Source organism: Diabrotica virgifera, chromosome 7 (genome assembly GCF_917563875.1).
Source record: "Diabrotica virgifera virgifera chromosome 7, PGI_DIABVI_V3a".
NCBI lineage: Eukaryota > Metazoa > Arthropoda > Insecta > Coleoptera > Chrysomelidae > Diabrotica > Diabrotica virgifera.
In genome coordinates, this window is record NC_065449.1 from 95,905,140 (window position 1) to 95,928,775 (window position 23,636).

The following is a 23,636-nucleotide window of genomic DNA, read 5'->3' on the forward strand; positions in this document are numbered from 1 at the left end:
TCTTTTAAGAGCATCTGCTAACTCCATACTCTTACGTGTAAAACTTCCAAGATTCCAAGGCCCTATCCTATTTTTCTAACCTGTAATGGTGTTTACATTACAAAGACGGAAACATTTACACAGAAATGTATTTATGGTGAAATATAATTTTATACCGAACAAAAAATATTACAAAAAAGTTATAATTAGACTGCATTAGACTAGTATAATTGGTCCCAGGGGCCTGCTTTTCCCACTAATTTTTCAAAAATAATTACTCGTTGTTTTTTATCCTAGATTTAAGGTTTCTGTTTCTCCTTGGGATGATATATTTTGCATTATTCTATATTGTGTAAATTTCAATTTTCCTCTTTATAAGTGTATTGTCTTGTTCAAGATTATTTCATTTTAATGAACATTTCTCATCGCCATTCCCTCCAATACGAAATTACGAAACAGTGCAAACATTTACCATGACAATAGGGCATTAAGAAGCAGCTGAATAGCAATTTTGGTGGGCAAACAAGATGATGGGTGGAAGCGCGCGAACGAATATCATGGCTTCGAATTTCATCCAAAGGAAATTACAGATGAATTACCGCTTCAACAAATCTTGTAATTAAACCAAACTTTGGTCATTGGCGTCACAGTCACAATACATTATATTCTTTAATTTTGTCTTTTTTCATTAGGTATATTTAGTTAATCCATCCTATATAAAAAACACCAAACGAAAAAAAAAATTAAATTGTTAAAATCAATTAACTAAAATAGGTTCGTTTAACATACCGTGTGATCAACATATATATCAAATACTTTCTGTGTCTTTACTGAATCGTTTTGGATATATTTTAAATTGCAGTGGATTTAATTAATTAAATCTAGTATTTTTCTTCAGTATTTACAAATATTTAAAAGGGTAGGCGCAAATATTTTACGGCATCCCTACTGTTTATTTCTTTACACGGCAAATTACGTGTAGTAAAATTCCCACTGGTATGGAGATAAAAACATTAGTTGATAATGACATTGTCATCATTAACATAGAGATGGCCTTTTTTTATTTATTTACGCTGTAACCACAGGGGTTATTAGCGATCTAAAAAATATAACAAAAGTAAAGTTAGTAGAAATTACAATAGGTGATACAGTCCAGAGTCTTTAAGATAACTTATTGTGTTTTTAAGGTTCATGTTTACTCCTAAGGCTTCCTTTATATTCTTTGGGATGGTATACTTCTTTCTTGTTGTTTCATATGTTTTGCACTCAGTTAATATGTGTTTCACGGAGAGTGTTGTTTCACAGTTTTCACACATAGGCGGCACAGTTCGCATAAAGAGGTGTTTATGTGTTATGTTGCTGTGTCCCAGCCGTAAACGTGTTATTCTCACTTGGTCGGGTCTGTTCGCTGTTGGTTGGAGCCACGGTTTCACTAATTGTTTGATTTCCTTGAGTTTATTTTGCGACGCACTCCACTTATTTTGCCATGCACTAAACACTTTATATTTTATTTCTGACTTCAAGTAATCGGAAAAAACCTCGTTAATAAGAATGGAGTCCTGGCTGAAGGATGCTAAGCGGGCTAGTAGATCTACTTCTTCATTTCCTTGTATACCTGAATGCGATGGGACAAACATAAAGTCGACAGTGATCTTATTTTTATTTAGGATCGCTATTTCTGATTGGATATGTAAGGCAATTGGATTATTGCTGTAAAGACGTTTGATAGTGTGAAGTGAGCTGAGTGAATCGGTTATTATGAGAGACGGGGATTGTTTCGACTCTTTTATGTGGATAAGTGCTTGTAATATTGCATAAAACTCTGCAGTGAATGAAGAAGTAATAGGCTTGAATTTAAATTTTAATGATGTATTGGGTGTGAGGATGGCTGCACCAACACCGTCTGATGATTTGGATGCGTCAGTGTATATCTTATTCGCTCCGAGCGTTAACAAAGTGTCAAAGCAAAATCGACCGACCTGCTCATGGTGGCGGTTTTTTGAAATTTTATAAGGACGCTTTGTGTATGTTTAAATGAGACATTTAAAAAATGTCGTGTCACGCTAGTGATATTATGTATTAATATAAACAGAAAATAAAAACGCACTATAAATTCTTCACTTTCCAATATTGATTATCAGTTTGATTTTGTATGCATAACCTCACTATCGCAGTTTATGTCAATAAATATTTATTAACGAAAAAGAAAATATTTTGTTGCACTATAAATTACAGTATAAATTAATAACTAATGAATTCTAACAATTGTATTCGGTTATTATCACTACAAAATAAAATATTCAAGTTTAACAAAATAATCCCATAAGACTCAATGTTAAAACGTCCTTACAAAATCTGACAGCGTATCACGTGACTGTACGTAGAGGGGAGACGCACGGAGCCAATAGTGATTTTTATGTTTCCATTTCTATTCAGAATGATTGTTTGAATAGGTCTGTTATAGTCTCACTTTTTTTGTATATACTAAGGTTAGTATAAATTTTGTGAATTGGTATTAACCAAGGTGGAGAAGTTGGGAAATTTGTTGGCATAATTTCAGGAAATTGAAGATGTAGGTCATGAAGGTTTCTCCTAATTCTTTCGTAAAATGGTGGATCTAATCTTGTTGCAGAGAAAGTGCCTTGAAATCGATCTGTGAACGTATTGGTATAGGTAGGGTATTCTGTATTACTGGCTATTTTAGAAGCATATGAGAGAGAAAGATATTTGCATCGTAAACTTAGAGGTGGTTCTTCTGTTAAGCATTGTAAACTTTCTACTGGTGTCGTTCGAAACGCGCCTGTAGCTATTCGTAGAGCTGTGTTTTGAACAGTTTCTAAGGTTTTCAATACTGATACTTTGCTTGATGAATAAACTATCCCACTATAGTCGAGTTTGGATCTGACTAAAGATTTATATACATGTAATAGTGTATTTTGATCTGCCCCCCAGTTTTTGCCGGAGAGATGGCCTTTGCATGTTCTTGGATAACCGTTACTTGTAACTATGTATTCAGTAATGACAATAATTTATATAATATACAATAAACGATGAAATACATTCCAGGATTGGCCAAGCAAGATCAGCCACCAGACAGCTACACGGACTATTGTGGAGTAATAAAATAACAAAAGAAAATAAAAGAAGAATGTATAAAACAATAATAGAAAGTATTGGGTTGTACGGCGCTGAACTCTGGGAAATCAACCAAAGAAACAAGTCAAAAATTAAGGCCATGGAAATGAACTATTGGAGACGATGTTGCCGATTCACTAGACTTGATAGGGTGAGAAACGAAGATATTAGGAGACAAATGGAAATTGATCTAGATATAATAGACACAATCGAAGCCAAAAGACTTAACTGGTATGGACACCTTCAGAGAATGCCCGAAAATAGATGGCCGAAATAAATAGAAAAATGGACTCCACCCACTAGAAGAAAACGAGGTAGACCAAGACGATCCTGGAGAGAAGATGTCGAAGATGCAATAACCGCCAGAGACCTAAAAACTGAAGATTGCTTCGACAGAAAACGCTGGAAATCAGGATGCGAGAAGCTGCGACAGCTGTAGAAGACTCGTTTATTATATTATATATACAATAAAAACTAATAATCGAGAAAATGGAAAAAGTGATAAATTTATTTTAATAATATATTGTTACTATGGAACGCTTAGATAAATTTTCAACATATTTAACAACAAAATACTTGGATCACAGAATATATCCTGGTGTATTTTCTGCTTGGATCTTTCATAAATAATAAACAATAAATGTTTTTTATGAATTTCACGATTTAGATAAATTATTTATCAAATACACTATCAATATTATTTAATAAACAACTCAAAATATTCCTGAAGCCGTGTAAAATATTTAGTAGCTTTGTTTGTCACTGTATTGTCACCACATTCTGTTCGACTGAGTGCGTTGTATGACAAAGATAGCGAATGTTCGATTTGGAAAATATCACCACGGACATGGTGTTTATTTTTTTCGAATCCTGAAAAAAACTAATGAATATTTTTGAAAAATTCAAACTCAGAATGAAAGATTACACAAGCATTGAAAATCACACTAAATTTTCTCTTTTTTTATCCTTGTAACTTACCTGCGGTGGTAGCCTATTTTAACACAAATTTGATCGCCGGGTTCACCAGACCCGATATATAACTATAGTATAAATATATGTTTTTGTATATTTTTAAATATTTTCTTTGCCTTTATTAATTAACTATCTTCTTATAATTACGTTTGTGTGAAAATGATATTAAATAATATATTATTTCAATATTTTTTGACATTTCTTTACAACCCTACATTTTGATACAAAAAAAAAACGTTTAATTAAAAAAAAAATATTTACCCCCTAATAAAACATGACATATTTATTTTAAAGAAACATAAAAAGTAATATTGAAACAAACTAGAAATCATAAAATAATCGATTAAGTGGAACATTCATCACAGTAAATATTGACATGTTTGAGGCATAAAAATGTATGGCAATTTTGCAATAGTATTTTGACTTATTGTTATTTTTACATCCTCTTCGGTATTCGATAACTCATATTGGACTTCGCAATGATTGAAGTTGTCGGTCTCAGAACAATCATCTTCTGAATCAATCTCTATCTCACTGCCAGATGATACTTCTTCCAGTAGACGAAGAAGTCTGTCTTCCTGGGCCTCGTAATCTATTATCTGCAAATAATTATTGTTATAAGTTATAAAATACAATATACAGAAATTATTCAAATATATAGTTATTACTATTACTATTATCAAGTTCTAACAGTAAATAAACAAATAAATTTAAAATACTCACCAAAAAATTACTGTCTGATTTTGTAGCTCTGGGTCTCCTGAACCCGACGTATCCACTATACAAAAAACAAAAGATCATAGTAACTTACTCGAACGCCTGACTTGCCGACAAAGATAGAAACATAGCCGCATGCTTTTGTTCACAGAGCTGTTGCCAACGGAGTTATGTGCAGTTAAAGATAGGTTCGGGTTTCACAGACCCCCCGCTACCACCACAGGGTTAAAATAAACATTATAGAAGATTTCAGGGACTTTTGGCCCTAGGTAATAATGTAATCTTTCATTCTGCGTTTAAATTTTCCAAAAATATTTATTAGTTTTTTCAGGATTCGACAAAAATGAATGCATTTAAAATGCATTGGTCCGATATTTGCGCCTACTCCCTTAAAGAAGTTATTATTTTATATTTATATTGTAGGTGTTCGAAATTAGTTGCTTTCAAGGTTATATCAATAAAATCAAGGTTTTTTGTGCGAATTTGATGGAATTGGCTAAGCCAATTAGCCAGACATTTTATTTTAAAAACAAACAATTTTTTTTTCAATCAGAGGAATTTGTTCTGTATTTCTAACTCTAAATATACTTGTATGTACATAAAAAACTATCATACTACTATCTAAAAAAATACACTGTTTTGGATGTACCTAAATATTTTTTGTATATATTTATTTTTTTTGTATATTTTTTTTTCTTTTTTTTCTTTTTTTTTTCAATTATAATATACTATAATTACTTAAATCTACAGAGTTAAAAAATAACAACAAAACAAACATGTTTGTTTAATTTAACAAACATGCTTGTTTTGTTTTAACAAAATTACTTAAATACAGGGTTAATTATATTGCTATTCTTTTTCTCATGACCATCTTTCAGTGCGTCACAGTTTTTCGATTTCTTTCTAACGCATTAAATTGTATGTGACAGAAAAAAAGGCACGTCCGTGATTACAGACATTTACAACATTTATTCTAGTTATTCTAGTTGTCGATAGATGGCGCCATAATAAAAAAATAATTTTTTTTTAATTAGATAATAATATTACAAATATAATCTGTATAATTTATAACACTATACAAATCAAAGAAAATACCATTTTATAAATGCAAGAAACACATTTGATTTGTTTTAATTCCAAATTGAAAATAAAATGTGACAACTGTCAGATTTAACTAAAATGTCATGTTAGAATAAATGTCATAAATGTGTATTATCACGGACTTACCCTTTTTCCTAGCATTTGTTACGCACTGAAAAATGCTCATGAAAAGGACAATACAATTTATATTTACAGTTTTTGATATGTTCGTAAATTGATTTTAAAATTAAGGTTGCTATGAAGGTATATTTCATAAATTGACCATTCAGTTTTTAATGAAATTGTTGTGATTTTCTTGGATTTTAATTATTTTACAACAGTCAACAATGAATTTTGAAGGGGAAGAACTGGTAGACATGGTATGGATATTAGTTGCATGTAATGCGAACTGTTAAGAACTGTTGAAATAAAGATGAAATTAGCCAGAGACAAAAATCGGAAGGTAAATAGAAGAAGATACAATGTCAGAAGTTTCATAAACAAGAAAAAACAAGAATCGAATTCACAGAAAGCTTTTGGAGGAACTTAATATAAAAGGCAATAATATTGTCCAAAACTGCAAACGAAACGATTAAGATAAAAAAAAGAGAAAACACAAAATGTATAATTGGAGAGACATCACAACTATAGAAGATAATATTGATTTGGTTGCATACAATACAAGAAACACACACAGAAAACGAATTCCAATTGAATTCAAGAGGAAAATTCCCCGCTATGATCTGCTGGGTACCAACTAAATTTTTGTTTATAAAAATTAATTATTTATAATGTATTGTTATCTTTATTTTTATACAAAAACTGTGATATATAGCCATACGCTAAATAAATAAATGTAGAAGATAGAAAGAAAATCAAAGAAGAAATGGAAGAATCCAAAGGAAGCAGTCGAAAAAGGAAAAGCGCTAGAAATAAAATACAAGAAAAAATGCAGCAGTTAAAAAACAAACCAAAAAAGATAAAAGAGTTACGTAAATGAAACTGCAAGAAAACGACCTGAGAAAGTAATACATAATCATACATAATTTTACAGGGAAACACTAAAAAGTAGTAAACAAATCAAAGAAAAACAGGGGAAGTATGCAAAACATGAAATTACACAAATATGGAAAGAACACTACGAAGAAATATACTCCAAACACGAGGCACCATCTGATATTGACGAAGGACATGAAATAAAGGTGTAAAACGTTAGCATAGAAGAAATTAAGAAGGAAGAAATACGAAACAGACCGAAACAACTAAAAAATAGCAAATTCGCTGGAAGTGACAACCTACCGATATATTTAATAAAGGCCGAAGTAAAAATATCAGTATGTTACACAAACTCTTTAACAAAATATGGGCCGACGAGGAGCTACCAAAGGAATGAAATGAGGGTGTAATCACTAAGATACTAAAAAAGGGCAATGTGAGTAGATGATGCGAGAATTGCAGAGCAATAACACTGCTGAGCGCCACATCCAAAATAATGTCCTAGCTAGATATTTTGAACAGACTGCAGGCAGAGCTAAGCAAGAAACTACGAAGGAAGCAAGTAGGCTTTCGCCCAGGTAGACTATCTACCACATTTGTACTCTAAGAATTATCTTCGTAGACCAGGGCGCATCTATAAAAATATTAGTACATTTGGACGTTGAGAGGTGACTCAAATTTTTTTGCAGAAATTGCTTGAAAATAACTCAAATAATAATATGAGTTATCCTCCCTCTCAAAAAGGTCAGGGACATTGTTTAAATAATCAAAATGTCAAAAAATGAAGGAAAAATTCGATTTTATTCTTCGTTTTTTGATTATAACTTTAAAAGTATTCATTTCCGAGAACAGTTGTACTGACATAAAAGTTGCGTAATTAAATTTCCTACAATATAGAATTGGTTAAAAATTTAAAAAATAGTCATAGGTCTGGATCCCGCGTATGAAAAAAAAAGTTGATTAATAGCAAGCTGAAAATTTGTTAATAGTTTAAGGGTGTCTAGTCGGATAAACTTTGATATATGGGAACACTGGAACAGGGGCAGTTTTAATTGTGGAACAGGTTAAAAAATTTGGAACGGTCAGACCACGAAAACGTCACATTTATTTTGTCCGACAGAACAGACTTAAACTCTCGGAACAGAGATTAAACCCTCATGCAACTTAAAGGTTTAAACTCACTAAGGTACTTTTTAAAAAGACCCTTTATTAACTTTTACAAATATACTTCACTTTTAATTGATCGAAAATAACTGAAATTAATTACAATGATATTACTTTTATATAAAATCAAAATGCTGAATATAAAAGGTAAAACTGCTGATTGCGATCGCTGACCTCTGGGGTTATTGCACCATAATTTCTCCATCCCCTTGAGAAGTTTTGTGAGGGATGAACAAAACTGAAGGCGTTGGTTCCGGATCGGCTGCATCCTCTTCTTCTTCGTCTTCTTCCATTTTCTTCTTTTTCCATAACTCTCGTAATTTGTAAACCAGGAGAATGATAAGGGCAATTACCAAGAAATATATTGGTGGTGTCCACAGATGAGAATGGTCCATTGTTGTTAGGGACACGGGTTGGAGTCTTTCTTCTTCGGTTGAGAGTTTATGCAGTTCATCTAACTGGATTCTGTCTAACTTTAGAGGCTTCACTGTTGGATCTTCGTCTTGGAATTTAATTTTGATCCTTGGCAGGGTTAAAGGTTCTTCTTTTACTGCTGCTTTGGAGTTGATATAAACTTCGTTGTTGGTTCTGAACTCGCATCCTGGGGGTAGTTCTATCAGGAATGTTCCTTCTAGTACTTCAATTTTGGAAGTAGAACAGTGGGTGGAAATTTTAGTAGCTTTTGGAAAAACAGCAATATAGTGGGCTTCAGATAATTTTTGGATAATTGTTGTGCTCATTGTGATCGGCACGTTTTGACATTGAGCGGCGTCGTTGGATAATTTTAGGATTTGATTTATGCAGTCATCGGTTTCTGTATTTTCTTGTGGGAGCTTCTCTGGACAGATGAATTTCTTCGGTTCGCTTTTTCTGCATGGTAGGTCCATGTATTGGAAAAGTTCCGAATTAGAAACTAAAAATGGCCCAGGTGGGATAATTATTGTATTGTTGATGGTGGGAAGTGAATATAAATGAAAATATGTAAATACTTTGGAATGAAGAATGGGGAAATGTAAGATAAAGACTAGAGAATGGTTGGAATAGTAACCATCTACTTCTACTATCTCGTAGTATTTCATCAGATCTTCTTCTTGGAGGTATGGTGGCTGAGAAGCTGGGTGATGTTCTAGCATCTTCTGGATGGTCCATCTGATTTCGTCTGGTTTTATAAGTCCATTGTGAAGAGTTTTGATTTTTGCAAACGTAATTGCTGTCTGTAAGTCATCTAATATTTGTATGATAGTTTGTAAGGCTAAATTCATCTGGTCTAGAACGTTTCGAACTTGCATATAGTGGTTGAAGTCAAAGACGAATTGGTTTAAATCCGTTCTGATTCTGTTGGTTTCTTCTGCTATTATCTCTTGATTATGGGTTAGCAACGTTACTGTCTCATTATAGTTGTTCATTATTTTCTTATTAAGGCTTAATTGGTTGTTGATGTTGTTAATAATATTCTGTTGATTAAGTTCAAGTGTCTGAATTGCAGCATCATATCTTACTGCATCTTCTTGATCTAAGTTTCCTGATATGGATTTTATAATACTTCCTAAGCCATTGATAAGACCTCTTTTATTTCTGGTTGCTGGATAGATTGAGTCGAGTTTCTCTTGGGCTGTTTTAAGGAGATATTGCAATGTTTGGTCGAAGTTCTGTAGACTGTCGAAGTACGGTTGGCTGAGTCCATTTTCTATAGCTATGGTTGTAGTTTGATATTGAGATTCTAATGTTTCGATTTCTTGTGCTATTGGTTCTAATTGGAAATAGTGGATAAAATCGTGAGTGCTAGTTTGGATTCTGGCTTCTCCGATCTTAACAGGAAGGATCCCTGGATTGTCTCGAAGGTCCTGGATCTTCACTTCTTGGGCTGTTACTGAGATACATCTGTAAAGTATTTTTGGGGTTAGTTTTCATTGGTGGTTGATGTTTAATGTTCTTCTTGTGCACCGTAGTATCTTGGGTATCAATAGTAACAGGATTGTTATTTTTGACTAGTTTAGATGAAAATCTGGGGAGCAATTTGTTTCGTTTTACTGTTTTTCGAGTGTAGATTTTCGTGCTTGGTTTATATGTTATAGGTGAGTGTCGTTTTTCGTTCAATTTTTCAATATTTTTCTGTTTGCTCTCTTGCAATTTCTTATTTATTTCTTTATACATCTCTTTTGTTTTCAATCTGTGCTCCTGTGTGTAATTATTTATAAGTGTTCTGTTAATGTCAATGTCGAATGGATCTTGGGCATCTATGTGACCATTGAGAACGTTGATGGGCTTCTGTTTGGTAGCTGAGTGGATAGAGTTGTTGTATGCCATAATGGCGTAAAGCATCTGGTCTTTTATGTTAAGTGTTTTCTTTTTTTCTTTTAATATTCGAAGATGCTCTATGATTGTGGAGTGAAAGCGCTCGACCATTCCATTGGATTGCGGGTTATCAGGTGTTGTGTAGTGGATTAGAATCTTGTGAGTGTCCACGAATTCTTGAACGAGTCCATTTTTAAATTCGGTTCCACTGTCCGAAATTATCATATGTGGTAGTCCATGATGTGTGATGAATAACAGGAATGCGTTTAAAATGTTGATAGCGTTTGATCCTTCTATTGGGTATGCTTGTCCGTATTTTGAAAAGGCGTCGATGATGGTAAGGAATTTTTGTCCTGCTGCTTGGAATGTGTCTACATGAACAATTTCCAGTGGTTTAGTTGGTGTTGGGGTTAACATAAACTTTGGTTTTTCGGGATTTCTGTCGTATTTGTTGGTTTGACAAGTATCGCAGAGATTAATATATTCTTCTATGTCCTTTTTCAACGTTGGCCAATAATAGTGTTTTCTGATTTGAATTTCTGTTTCGTTAATTCCTCTATGGTTTGTTTTTCCTTGATGATAGTCTTGTACGATGGTTTTCTGTCTCTCTGTACTGTTTATATCTTCTAAGAGGTTGTTGCATTTGACAAGATCAAATGCAGAATTCTTGAATGTTTCACGAAGTATGTTGCAGACAGTCTGGTAGAGTTCATCAGTTTCGAATAAGATGGCGTATTTCTTTTTTGTGTCAACGTAATTTTTGAAGAAGTTGAAAATATCATTTTTCAGGTCGCTTTTGTCGAGTTGGACGTGCATTCTTTTCTTTGTTACGAAGCACTGTTCTGTTATGGGTTTTGCAGGATTGTAGTTTACCAATTTGAATATGATTTGATTGTTGTAACAGTTCAATGGTCTTTCGCTGATTGGAATTCCGAGTATTGGGTTTTCTTCTGTAGAATGCTGGGTACCATCTGTATTGTTGCCTTGTTGATATAGAGAACTTGGCCGACTTTCAATTTTTTGATTTTGTTCCTGAAGAATTTCATCTATTACTTTCATTTCTTCTGCAGTTAGGCCGGATGTTTGTTTTTCTTTAATAATTTCTTCTAAGTCATCCATAGGAATTACTTCGTCTGGATCGCATACTGAACTTGGGTGGTTGACCATGGATATGTCGTCATCTTCTTTTCTGGATAATAGGCTGATTATTTCTTCCATGTGCTCATCAACGGTGTTCATTTCTTTAGTGTGGATTTCAATACGGGATAATGCATCAGCGTTGGTGTTGAATTTTCCTTTTTTGTATATGACTTCGTGGTCAAATTCTTCAAGTTTTAACCTCCATCTAACAAGTTTTGAGTTCGGATCTTTTAGAGAAAATAGCCATTGAAGTGGTCGATGATCGGAGAGGATTTTGAACTTTCTTCCAAATAAATAAGGTCGAAAATATTTAGTAGCCCATACGATTGCAAGCATTTCCTTTTCAATAGTGGAATATTTGAGCTCTGTTTCGTTCAGTGTTCGTGATGCATATGCGATGGGTTTATCTTGTCCTACAGGACCCTGTGACAGGATAGCACCTACAGCAAAGTTGCTTGCATCTGTGGTGAGGTTGAAAGGCTGCGTAAAATCCGGGTATTGTAAAAGTGGTTCGTTGGTTAGCAGGTTCTTGCAGATTTTGATACAGTTGAGGAATTGTTCAGTGTGTTCTATCTTGGCATCTTTCTTCAAACATGAGGTGAGAGGCTTTGTTATTTTTGCGAAATCCTTGATGAACTTCCTGTAATAGCCAAGTAGTCCGAGAAATCCTCTAATCTCTTTTGCTGTCCTTGGTATGGGATAGTCTATGATGGCTTTAATTTTGCTTGGATTTGGCTTTATTCCTTCAGGAGTTACGACATGACCCAAAAATTCGACTTCTTTTTTCAGAAATTCGCATTTATCTATCTGTATCTTGAACTTTGTTTCTCGTAGTCTCTCGAAGATTTTCTTAAGGTTGACCATGTGTTCCTGGAGTGAGGTTGAGTATACGATAATGTCATCCATGTATACTAAGCAGATGTCTCCTACAAATCCTTTAAGCACGTTGTCCATTATCCTCTGGAATGTAGCTGGTGCATTCTTCAATCCAAAAGGCATTCTGAGATATTCGTAGTGGCCATTTTCAACGTTAAATGCTGTTTTCTGTATATCTTCCTCTGCCATTTCTATCTGGTGAAATCCACTGGCTAGATCAAGCGTGGAAAAATATTGACAGCGTCCTAGTTTATCGAGGATGTCCGTGATATTCGGGATTGGGTATCTATCGTCTATAGTCTTCTCATTCAACTTCCTGTAATCGACTACGATTCTCCATTTGATTTTTCCTGAGGCGTCTGGTTTCTTCGCCACGACCCAGATTGGCGACGACCAGGGCGACTGACTTGGTCTGATGATGCCTTGGTCCAGCATTGATGTTATCTGCTTGTTAACTTCTTCTCGATGAACATGTGGATATCGATATGATTTTGTGAAAACTGGGACTTCATCTGTTGTTCTTATATGGTGTTTTATTTGATTTGTAAATGTTAAAGTCTCATCAGGATTATGGAATATGTCTGCAAATTTTCTGCATAAACGTCTGATATGCATCTCCTCTTCTGGATTTAGATGATCTGTTCTGATGAGGGGATCAATGTCTATTAGTGTTTCTGTTTCCATAGGAATGATGTCCGAAGTGTACAGATGATATTCATGAAGATCTATTGGATTGCTTTTAACAGGATCGGTGAGTGCTACTTGAATAGGTTCATCGGTGTTGTTGATCATTTCGGTCCAGGCTAGTTGATTGCAGGCTTCGCTGAGAGTTTCTCTTAAAATCGCCCCCTGTATTTCTTGTTTCGGTATAAGTATGGTGCCTTTTGTTTGTTTCACTGGAAGTCGTACTTGTGTGATTGTTCTGGGTTCTAATTGAATTGTATAAAACTGTGTCTTATTGGTTTCATAATAAAAGATAGGGAGAACTGAATGTGCCGTAGTTAGTGTGGATGCTGGGAAATTAAGATGTGCTTGTAGAAGTTTTAAGTTATCAAGGCCTATAAGGCCATCAAATGTTTTATGAAATTTAAAAAGGTAAAATTTTGTATTAGCGTGGTCCTTATTGTGTTCCAGTCTTTACACCCATATACAGAAATGGCTTCTCGAGCACGTCCTTTAATTTTATTCATTACGCCTCGAGTCAACATGTGATTTTGAAAGCTTTCGGGATTAGCACGATCCCAGAAATGATCAAGAACCATTGTAGTAACTTCAATGAAGTTATGCAGTTCGTTAGGGTTTCCATCGTAATCAGGTACGACAGATAGATGTTTATTGACATCAAAAACAAGAGCGGGAGCGGGTGCCACGGCCATAATATCTAATTGACTAGCGGGAGCAGGAGTAATAAATATAGACGGTATATCTAAGCTTATTGGAGTATTATTTGAAGAATTATCGTTAGCTTTTAAACTAAATTGAGCAACTGAGTTATTTTGCGAAATAGAAGCAGCACCAGGTTCGACAATCGATTCACTGATACTTGCAAGAGAATTACTAATTTTAAGCGATGAAATTTGTGAAGCAATTAAATTAGGATTAGAAAAAATATTAAATTTGCTTACAGATAGAAGATTATGCTTTGGTGCATTTCTTCTCGAAGGAACTGGCTTCTTTTCTGCTTTCTTCTTATCGTCTTTCGGCATATAAATGGATTTTTACACTTTGACACTGGTCTTCCGTATACTTCTGGGGTTGAACGGCTGTGGTTTTCCCTGGAAGTTGGTTCGTAGCGGGTAAACGTTTAAAAACGACGAGGATCACTAAAGGACTCTCCCACTTATCTTACTGCACTGTGCCACTTAAAGGTTTAAACTCACTAAGGTACTTTTTAAAAAGACCCTTTATTAACTTTTACAAATATACTTCACTTTTAATTGATCGAAAATAACTGAAATTAATTACAATGATATTACTTTTATATAAAATCAAAATGCTGAATATAAAAGGTAAAACTGCTGATTGCGATCGCTGACCTCTGGGGTTATTGCACCATAATTTGCAAAAATCAGACTGCTATTTATCACCAAATGGGCGTTTTAATGAGTGGAACATGTAGAATATGTCAAATGACAGGAATTATGACAGGTGATAAATAGCAGTCTGATTTTTCCATGAGAGTTTAATCTCTGTTCGGAGAGTTTAAGTCTGTTCTGTCGGACAAAATAAATGTGCCGTTTTCGTGGTCTGACCGTTCCAAATTTTTAACCTGTTCCACAATTAAAACTGCCCCTGTTCCAGTGTTCCCATATATCAAAATGTATCCGACTAGACACCCTTAAGCTATTAACAAATTTTCAGCTTGCTATTAATCAACTTTTTTTTCATACGCGGGATCCAGACCTATCACCCTTGTTGCAAAATAGCAATAATTGCGAAAAAATCATACAAAAACAAATATTTGCATTTTACGTTTTTCAACCATTTATGCTACTCTTAGCACCTTCATATTTCAACCGGAAAAACTTTATGATACAGTAAAACAATACTGTAAATTTCATTAAGATCGGTTCAATAGATTTTGCAAAATAAATTTTGCAATCCAGCTTTCGCAAAAAATTCTTTTTTTCAAAATGTTACAGGACTGAAAATAAAGCAGATAGCAAGTTGAAATTTTTTTGCGTATAGAAGTCTACTCTACTTTTCATTTGCAATTTGCAAAATTAAAATCGATTAACTACCACGGCGTCAGAAATTTTTTTAAGTGAACATTAATTATTGGTGCTACGCTCAGGACAGCGGATAGTTTGCTCTGATTGGGCATTCCAATGACCCTTGATAATGATTGATACATTTTAATTTTTATTACATTTCGATATAAATAAATAAATTTGTTTATTGCAAAATAAAAACACATACTCTATCCTTTGAAATAACACTTTTTTTAGCGAAAACTTTCTTTGTTCATATATTTTAACTTAGAGAATAAAAGTTTATTATTTTTAAACATATGCAATTGTTTAAACAATATTTCACAAACAATAATAGAATTAGTTTGATTTTTGTGGAATTAAAATACAACAAAATATAGAGTAAGAAAATAATATATTAGATAAAGATTGGAAGAAATTTTGGTGGAAATCAACTTGGTGTGAATTGAACACCGCTGTCCTGCGCGTAGCACCAAAAATTATTGTTTATTTAAAAAAATTCCTAACGCCGTGGTAGTTAATCGATTTAAATTTTGCAAATTGCAAATGAAAGGTACAGTAGACTTCTATAAGCAGAAAAAAAATTTCAACTTGCTATCTGCTTTATTTTCAGTCCTGCAACATTTTAAAAAAATGAATTTTTTTTGCGAAAGCTGGATTGCAAAATTTATTTTGCAAAATCTATTAAACCGATCTTAATGAAATTTACAGTGTTGTTTTACAATATCATATAGGTTTTCTGGGTAAAATATGAAGGTCCTAAGTGTAGCATATATGGTTGAAAAACGGAAAATGCTAATACTTGTTTTTGTATGTTTTTTTCGCAATTATTGCTATTTTGCAACAAGGTTGACTATTTTGTAAATTTTTAACCAATTCTATATTGTAGGAAATTTAATTACGCAACTTTTATATCAGTACAACTTTTCTCAGAAATAAATAGTTTTAAAGTTATAATCAAAAAACCAATAAAAAAATCGAATTGTTCCTTTAGATGTTGACATTTTGATTAGTTAAACAATGTTCGGGACCATTTTGAGTGGGAGGATAACTCAAATATTATTATTTGACTTATTTTCAAGCAATTTCTGCAAAAAAAATTGAGTCACCTCTCAACGTCTATCTCAAAACAGATGCGGCCTGGACTATCGAGCGAATGGCAAAGAAATATAAATATAATATAAAAATTTTTATTCAGTTGCAATGCGAAGGCAAAACAATCTTATTTTTCACTTAGAATACGGAGCGCAGTCCAGCACTCTGAATCGACGATTTTCGACACTTATTGGAGTCATCATCGGAGAGGTGTAGGCCTGCTGCTCTCTGCTCGAAGTGACCAAACCATGAAAGTAAAGAAAAAAACCGCATTGCAACTGACGTGTATGGAGTAGGTAACTAGCGTCATCTGGCAACTGAAAGTTAAAGTTTTCAATCCTAATAGCAACATTAATAATATTGAAAAATATTAAAAATATTACTAAAAGATTTTTAAATTGAAAACTTATTGGTCCATTACCCTGGTAACACCTCCATGGCTTCTAAAATTTTGCAAGCCAGATGGATGCTGTAATGAAGACAAGAGGGAATTCTAAAAAGTTGCAATTCACAACCCCCGTCTGCAGCTTGGTAAAGTTTCAACGGAAAATGGACCTAGTTACTCTATAGGAGTAATACTAATATAAAATAAAAATGTATACCATTTTTATTCAGTTGAAGTACGAAGGCAAAACAATTTTATTTTTCACTTAGATCAGGCAGCGCAGTCCAGCACTCTGAATCGACGATTTTCGACTCTTATTGGAGTCATCATCAGAGAGGCGCAGGCCTGCTGCTCTCTGCTCGAAGTGAACAAACCATGAAAGTTTATTCCCGCATTGCCACTGACGTGTATGGAGTACTCATTGGTTAAACTATTAAAAATATTTTAGTACCTAATATTTTTAATATTTTTCAATATTATTAATGTTGCTATTAGGATTGAAAACTTTACCTTTCAATTGCCAGATGACGCTAGTCACCTACTCCATACACGTCAGTTGCAATCCGGAGATAAACTTTCATGGTTTGGTCACTCCGAGCAGAGAGCAGCAGGCCTACGGCTCTCCGATGATGACTCCAATAAGAGTCGAAAATCGTCGATTCAGAGTGCTGGACTGCGCTGCCTGTTCTAAGTGAAAAATAAGATTGTTTTGCCTTCGCATTGCAACTGAATAAAAATGGTATACATTTTTATTTTATATTAGTATTACTCCTATAGAGTAACTAGGTCCATTTTCCGTTGAAACTTTACCAAGCTGCAGACGGGGGTTGTGAATTGCAACTTTTTAGAATTCCCTCTTGTCTTCACTGCAGCATCCGTCTGGCTTGCAAATTTTAGAAGCCATGGAGGTGTTACCAGGGAAATGGACCAATAAGTTTTCAATTTAAAAATCTTTTAGTAATGTTTTTAATATTTTCCAATATTATTAATGTTGCTATTAGGATTGAAAACTTTACCTTTATAAATATAATGTTTATTGGATTCGAAAAGGCCTTCGATGTTATAAACAAAGAGCAAATATGGAAGATTCTGAAGGGATGCAGAGCCAGACTGAATCATCCAGGAGAAATAGTAGAAGCTATACAAAGCGGAGTTGAAGGATGCGTATTGTCCCCACCACTATTCCTAATCATAACATATTGGATGATGGAAAAAGTAAGCGATAAAAACACAGGTACAGTGAAACCTCGGTAAGTCGGATTAAACGGGACCGCGGCCAATCCGGGTTATCGAAAATCTGGGTTAGCCGGAGAATATTGGTGAAAATTAATAAAATACGGATACTTACAGATAAACTTCATTATAATTACAAAAACATGAAATACATATGCACAGTACATCTAAAGTACACAGTATTATTTATTTCTTGGTAAAAAACTCAGTAACGTTTTTATTGTTCCAATGTTTGTCTGATGAAAATCGGTCCGGGTTAGCCGAGGCCGACTTATCGGGGTTCCACTTTATTAGGTGGAACTTGCACCACCAGTTGGAGACTTGGAGTTTGCAGATCACATTTTGTCTCGAAAATAATAGTCACGATTAAAAAAAAGGATAGAAAATGGATTGGACATACACTGAGGAAAGGCCAAAATAATATAACCAAACAAGCACTCGAATACCAACCACATGGAAGAAGAAGAAAAGGAAGACTAGATAATAACTGGAGAAGAACTGCATCAATAGATCATGAAAGAATTGGCCTGAAATGGAGTGAGATCAAATAGAGAGCGAGAAATAGTGGGTGATTTAAAAGACTTTTAGAGGAAATTTAGAGAAAGGCAGTAGAGAGATCTCCAAAACCTTATATAGAGCTTTAATTAATTTGGGTAATAATTTCCTATCTGTTCTTATTTTATGTCATAACATCTCAGATCCAACTAACGCGAATACATTTGTATTTAAAAGCATTCATATTGTTAGTAAAAAGCTACAGACTGAACTTTAAACCCTTTTTCTACGCCACTGACTTCACCGTTCAAGTTTTAATTACAAAAGACTTAACTAATTTCGTTGTTAGAGACTAGATATTTCACTGTGCAAGCAGATTTATCTAGATAAATTTTGATTATTCTCTCATCAGTGGTTCCTTAATAATCATTTCTGGGAGTAACGTTCATTTATTTCGCCATTAATATTCATTATTAATTAATCAGTCTTCGGTTTTCCTCAAATTATTATAAGGAATCGATTATCCTAGGTTATCCTGAATAAATATAACCCATAGTCTAGTAATTTTAAGGTAATTTTATAACGGAAATTGTGTTATAAGAGTTAAATTACAATCAATTTTAGATCACAATCATTATTTCATTTTTACTCATATCCACCCTAGTCATATTAGTTCATTATGTTGTTTGGGCCTCTCTGGTCATATAATTAAGTTTTGTTCTTATCTTATTTTGTAGTAATCATCATCAGTAGCATCACAGCTTGTTATGAGACAAAACCTTCTTCAGAACAATCCGCCGTTCACCCTTGTTGCTGGCAACTCTGCTCCATGTTCTAACTCCAATAGATTTTAAATCGTCCCCTGGGCTTCCTTGATACTCCAGGGTAATAAGCTAGAAATATACCATGTTCGGGACACTCAAAGATCCAGGTAGCTGACTACTTTCTAGTTATTGTATACCTATAGGATGAAAATCTACCTGTTTCCTGCCTAGAGTTCGCGTCCGTTTTTTAATTATTAACAATTTAGTGCAAAAATCGCGATTTTTTCAATTTTTTTGCTCCCTATTCAAAAGCTAAATAGTTGATATAATATTACAAAATTTAATTTTTTAGAACATTAAAAAAACCTTCAAAATGCCGACTTTTGAAAGTTAAAAAGTTAATTTGTCGCTACACAAACTGAAAAATAAGTGAAAATCGTTATTTGTTAATAACTTTTACTAAAACTGCCTTAGAACTTTAGTGTTTCACCCAAAGTTGGGTATTGGGGTACTTAACAAACCCTCAAAATTTGAGCCGATCCATTAATTAGTTTAAGAGTTATTCTAATTGTTTATCCCAGAGACCTTTATTTTGCAATAACATAAGACAGAAAATAATGAAGAAAGGGCCATTCTGGGTATGCCAAATGAAAGTAGAAAACTAATACTACCAAAATGTACTAAAAAACGATAAAAAGATTATCTAATATAGTCAAAAATCCTAATGCCAAATTGGTGAAATTTTGTAGTTTAAAAACATTTAGAATAACTTTAAAAATATTGTCTGTAGAAAAAGTCATTTTACATATTAGAAAAGCTGGTATTTTACACGAATTTTTAAAAATGTAGTTTAATTGGTGACTAGCCGTGGTAAGTGAAGGGGGAGCTGGGAGCCGACAAATGCACGAGTTTAAAAACTAAAAAAGGCAACTTAAAACTACTATCACTTTCTATATCTCGGAATCCACTGAATATATTTTGATCGTATTTTTTTAAATTGGTATGTAATTTTTATGTACATTACAAATATGCAATTTGTCTAGACATTTATTAATTAAAAACAGTCTAATTTGTTTAAACAATTTTTGAAAAAATAATGTTTTCCCAAACATCCATGATTTTAATCACACTATCGTTATTTATCATAGAAAAAGTTAAGGTACACTTTAATAAATAAATTATCTTCAATAAATAATTATCTAATAAAAATCATTTATTTATTAAAGTGTACTTTAACTTTTTCTGATCATTAATGATACTATGATTAAAAAATAGATTTTTGTAAAAAAAAATATTTTTTCAAAAATCGTTTAAACATTAAACATTGTTAATTCATTATTAAATTTATAAACAAATTGCATATTTGTAATGTACGTAGAAATTACATACAAATTAAAAAAAGAAAGATCAAAATCCATTGAATTGATCTGGAGACACAGAAAATTATATTCGTCTGAAATTTCTTTTTCGGTATTTTAACTCAGTGGATTTGTAGCTTCCCCCTAGTAATCGTTTGAACTACATTTTTGAAAAATCGTAGAGGGTGCTGTGAAGGTACAATGTTTGTGCCAATTTTTTAACAAAAAATACAAATCCCGTTATTTAAAATGGCATTAATGAGATTCCTTAATTATTATAAACAAATTAGCTGTGGATTAAAAAAAGCATATGGCTAACTTTGTCCCAAATGAACCCAGTCTAAAATTTTTTATTTGAAAATTCGTGTTAAAATACTATCTTTTCGAATCTATAAAAATATTGTTTCTACGGACAAGATTTTTAAAGTTATTGTAAATGTTTATAAACTACAAAATTTCAAAAATTTGGCATTAGGATTTTTGACTATATTAATTATTTTTTTATCTTTTTTTAATACATTTTGTTACTATAACTCTTCTACTTTCATTTTGCATACCCAGAATTGCCCTAGCTTCATTATTTTCTGTCTTATCTTATTGCAAAATAAAGGTCTCTGGGATAAACAAATAGAATAACTCTTAAACTAATTAATGGATCGGTCTCAAATTTTGAAGGTTTGTTAAGTACGTCAATACCCAACTTTGGGAGAAGAACTAAAGTTCTAAGGTAGTTTTATTAAAAGTTATTAACAAATAACGATTTTCACTTATTTTGCAGTTTGCGTAGCAACACATTAACTTTTTAACTTTAAAAAATCGGCATTTTGAAGGTTTTTCAATGTTCTAAAAAACTGAATTTTGTAATTTTATGTCAGCTATTTAGCTTTTGAATGTAGTGCAAAAAATCGAAAAAATCGCGATTTTTGCACTAAATTGTTAATAATTAAAAAACGGACGCGAACTCTAGGCAGGAAACACTTAAGTTTTCTTCCTATAGGTCTACAATAACTAAAAAAGTAGTCAGCTACCTGGATTTTTGAGTGTCCCGAGAAAATCCTTATTACTCTGGACTATGATATTTACGTCTTGGTTTTCCGCTGGCTCGTTGTTCCATCGCATCGCTAACTTACTAAATTTTACAACGTCAGGTTCTCCAAAAAATACATGTGTCATAGAAAATATCATAATATATACCATGGCGATAAACACAATATCTTTTTATGCGCTAGTTGTAAAGCGTCTTCAATTTTTTCTTGTAAAATTTTGCAATAACCTGATTCAACAGACTTCCCATTGCCACCTTATCGTTTTTTTTATAGAAGTCGACGTCTTACAAAAAAAAAGACAACCAACACAACACAATGGCTTTTTATTTGGTAGTTGTAAAGCCTCTTCTTCGAATTTTTCCATGAAAAACATTTCAATAACTTCATCATTTACGGAAATAGAAGGCAGATATCGAGCACTGACTTTTATTAAATCTTGCCCAAGTATACTTTCGCTCCTAGAGCATCTTCGGGGCAATTAATTACTTCTAATTTCACTTCTTGTCCTACGTTTTACTACTGTTCTGTTGTGCTTGAGGTATTTAAACATAGTCAGTTAAACATAGTTTCTTTGAACTGCATTTCATGCATTTTACTCTGTAGTGACTACTTAGTGACATATTGGTCAAAGTCTTATCAGTTGTCATCTGTCAGTTATCACTTGAACAATTCCGTTAAATAAGGAAGTACCTTCATTTTTTATTGTTCTTCAATATGTAGAAGTACCCAAGTGCCGGCAATAAAATTTTATCTGTTTGTCCTTCGTCTAAGTCTAGTGTCTGTTAAGTATATGTTATATGTTAAGTTAACTTGCCACCATTCAGACAAATGTTAATGACATATGAGGATACCTTCCTTTTTTGACGAAGTAAGTCTAAAACGTTATTGAATTTTTTATACACATCATCTCCAGTTTTTTGTCGAAGTTTTCCAACTTTTTCTGATTTTAAAATGGCGTTTTTTACTTGTCTTAGATGCTCCTGAAGATACTGTAGGACCGAAAGTATACTTAAACAAGATTTAATAAAACTCAGTGCTCGATATCTGCCTTTTATTTCCGTAAATTTCATATATTCGAGCATTCAACCACTTCCTATTTTAACTTCATCATTGCCACCTCATAATTTTATTTTCACCCATTTTACAACATTAAAAATGGTGAAAACCTTAAATTATTCATGTCTGTCTATCCGTGAACACAATTCTTCTGTTCTTACAACAGGTAGAATGACAAATGAGGTGTAGAATGAGACCTTATAACCCAAAAATGGTATTAAAAGTGAGAGATTTGACCTCGGACTTCAGGTTCCAGAGTTGGAACCGTAGGTGCTGTTTTAAACTCGCCGGAATAGTACAAGCGATATATGATTCGACGCGCCTTGGTCAGACGAAAACAAATAGTACAAGACCTCCGGTTTTTATGTCACTCCCGGTTTAAAAGTTATGTTTGGTAAAAATGACTCATAATTAGTGACATTTTATATTAATCGCCGCATAGTTACACGAAGAGTTCCGGTTTTACTTCCGGTCACATTGGGTGAAAACCTAGGACTTACGAAGTCCAATTGCTTGTTTTTTGAACTTAAACTTCTGTTTAAAGCAGAACTACTAAAACCTACAAATCTGACTGTTTCTACTAAATCGTTTACTTGAACTAAACCTCAATGTAGCTTTTGCAAATGTAAATAGCAAATGTAGATAGCTTTTGCTTTTAGAAGTTTTTTAATCGTGTATGCATTTTAAAAATATTAAATGTTTTACAGCCAAGGAAGGATCTGAAGCCGTAAAGGACATCTGGTACCAATACAAAGAGGGCTATAACAACGCAGTTCGAAAGAAAATAACAATTGCAGACATATTGTAATTAATTAGTTAAGCATTATTTTTGTATTTTTAATGTTAATTTTATGAAATAAAGTTATTTATTAATAATATTCAAGTTTTTTAAATTCACTCAAGTAGGGGGATAATACAATATTATTCAACGAGCATGTAATGATGGCTATTACTCACGATGATGAAGTTTGCGACACGAGCCGTAGGCGAGTGTCGTAATTCATCAGAGTGAGTAATAGATATTACATGCGAGTAGAATACTATACTTTTTCTACGACCTTTTTTATTTTAATTAGTATAAAATTTAATTATCAACTACTCGAGATTTAAATTATAATAATTTACAAGAATACCTAAAT

The 23,636-nt window shown here is 33.1% G+C and overlaps 1 protein-coding gene across 1 annotated transcript in view; it reads left to right on the plus strand.

Annotated features, from left to right (window-relative positions):
* Positions 1 to 23,375, plus strand: part of LOC114338471 (chromosome transmission fidelity protein 18 homolog) — a 291,258-nt gene extending 267,883 nt beyond the window's left edge. The window contains exon 10 of the mRNA XM_028289072.2: positions 23,205 to 23,375. Within this exon, the coding sequence (XP_028144873.2) occupies positions 23,205 to 23,305 (101 nt within the window). The 3' untranslated portion in view covers positions 23,306 to 23,375. The remainder of the gene's footprint in view (positions 1 to 23,204) is intronic.
* Positions 23,376 to 23,636: the final 261 nt, after the last annotated feature.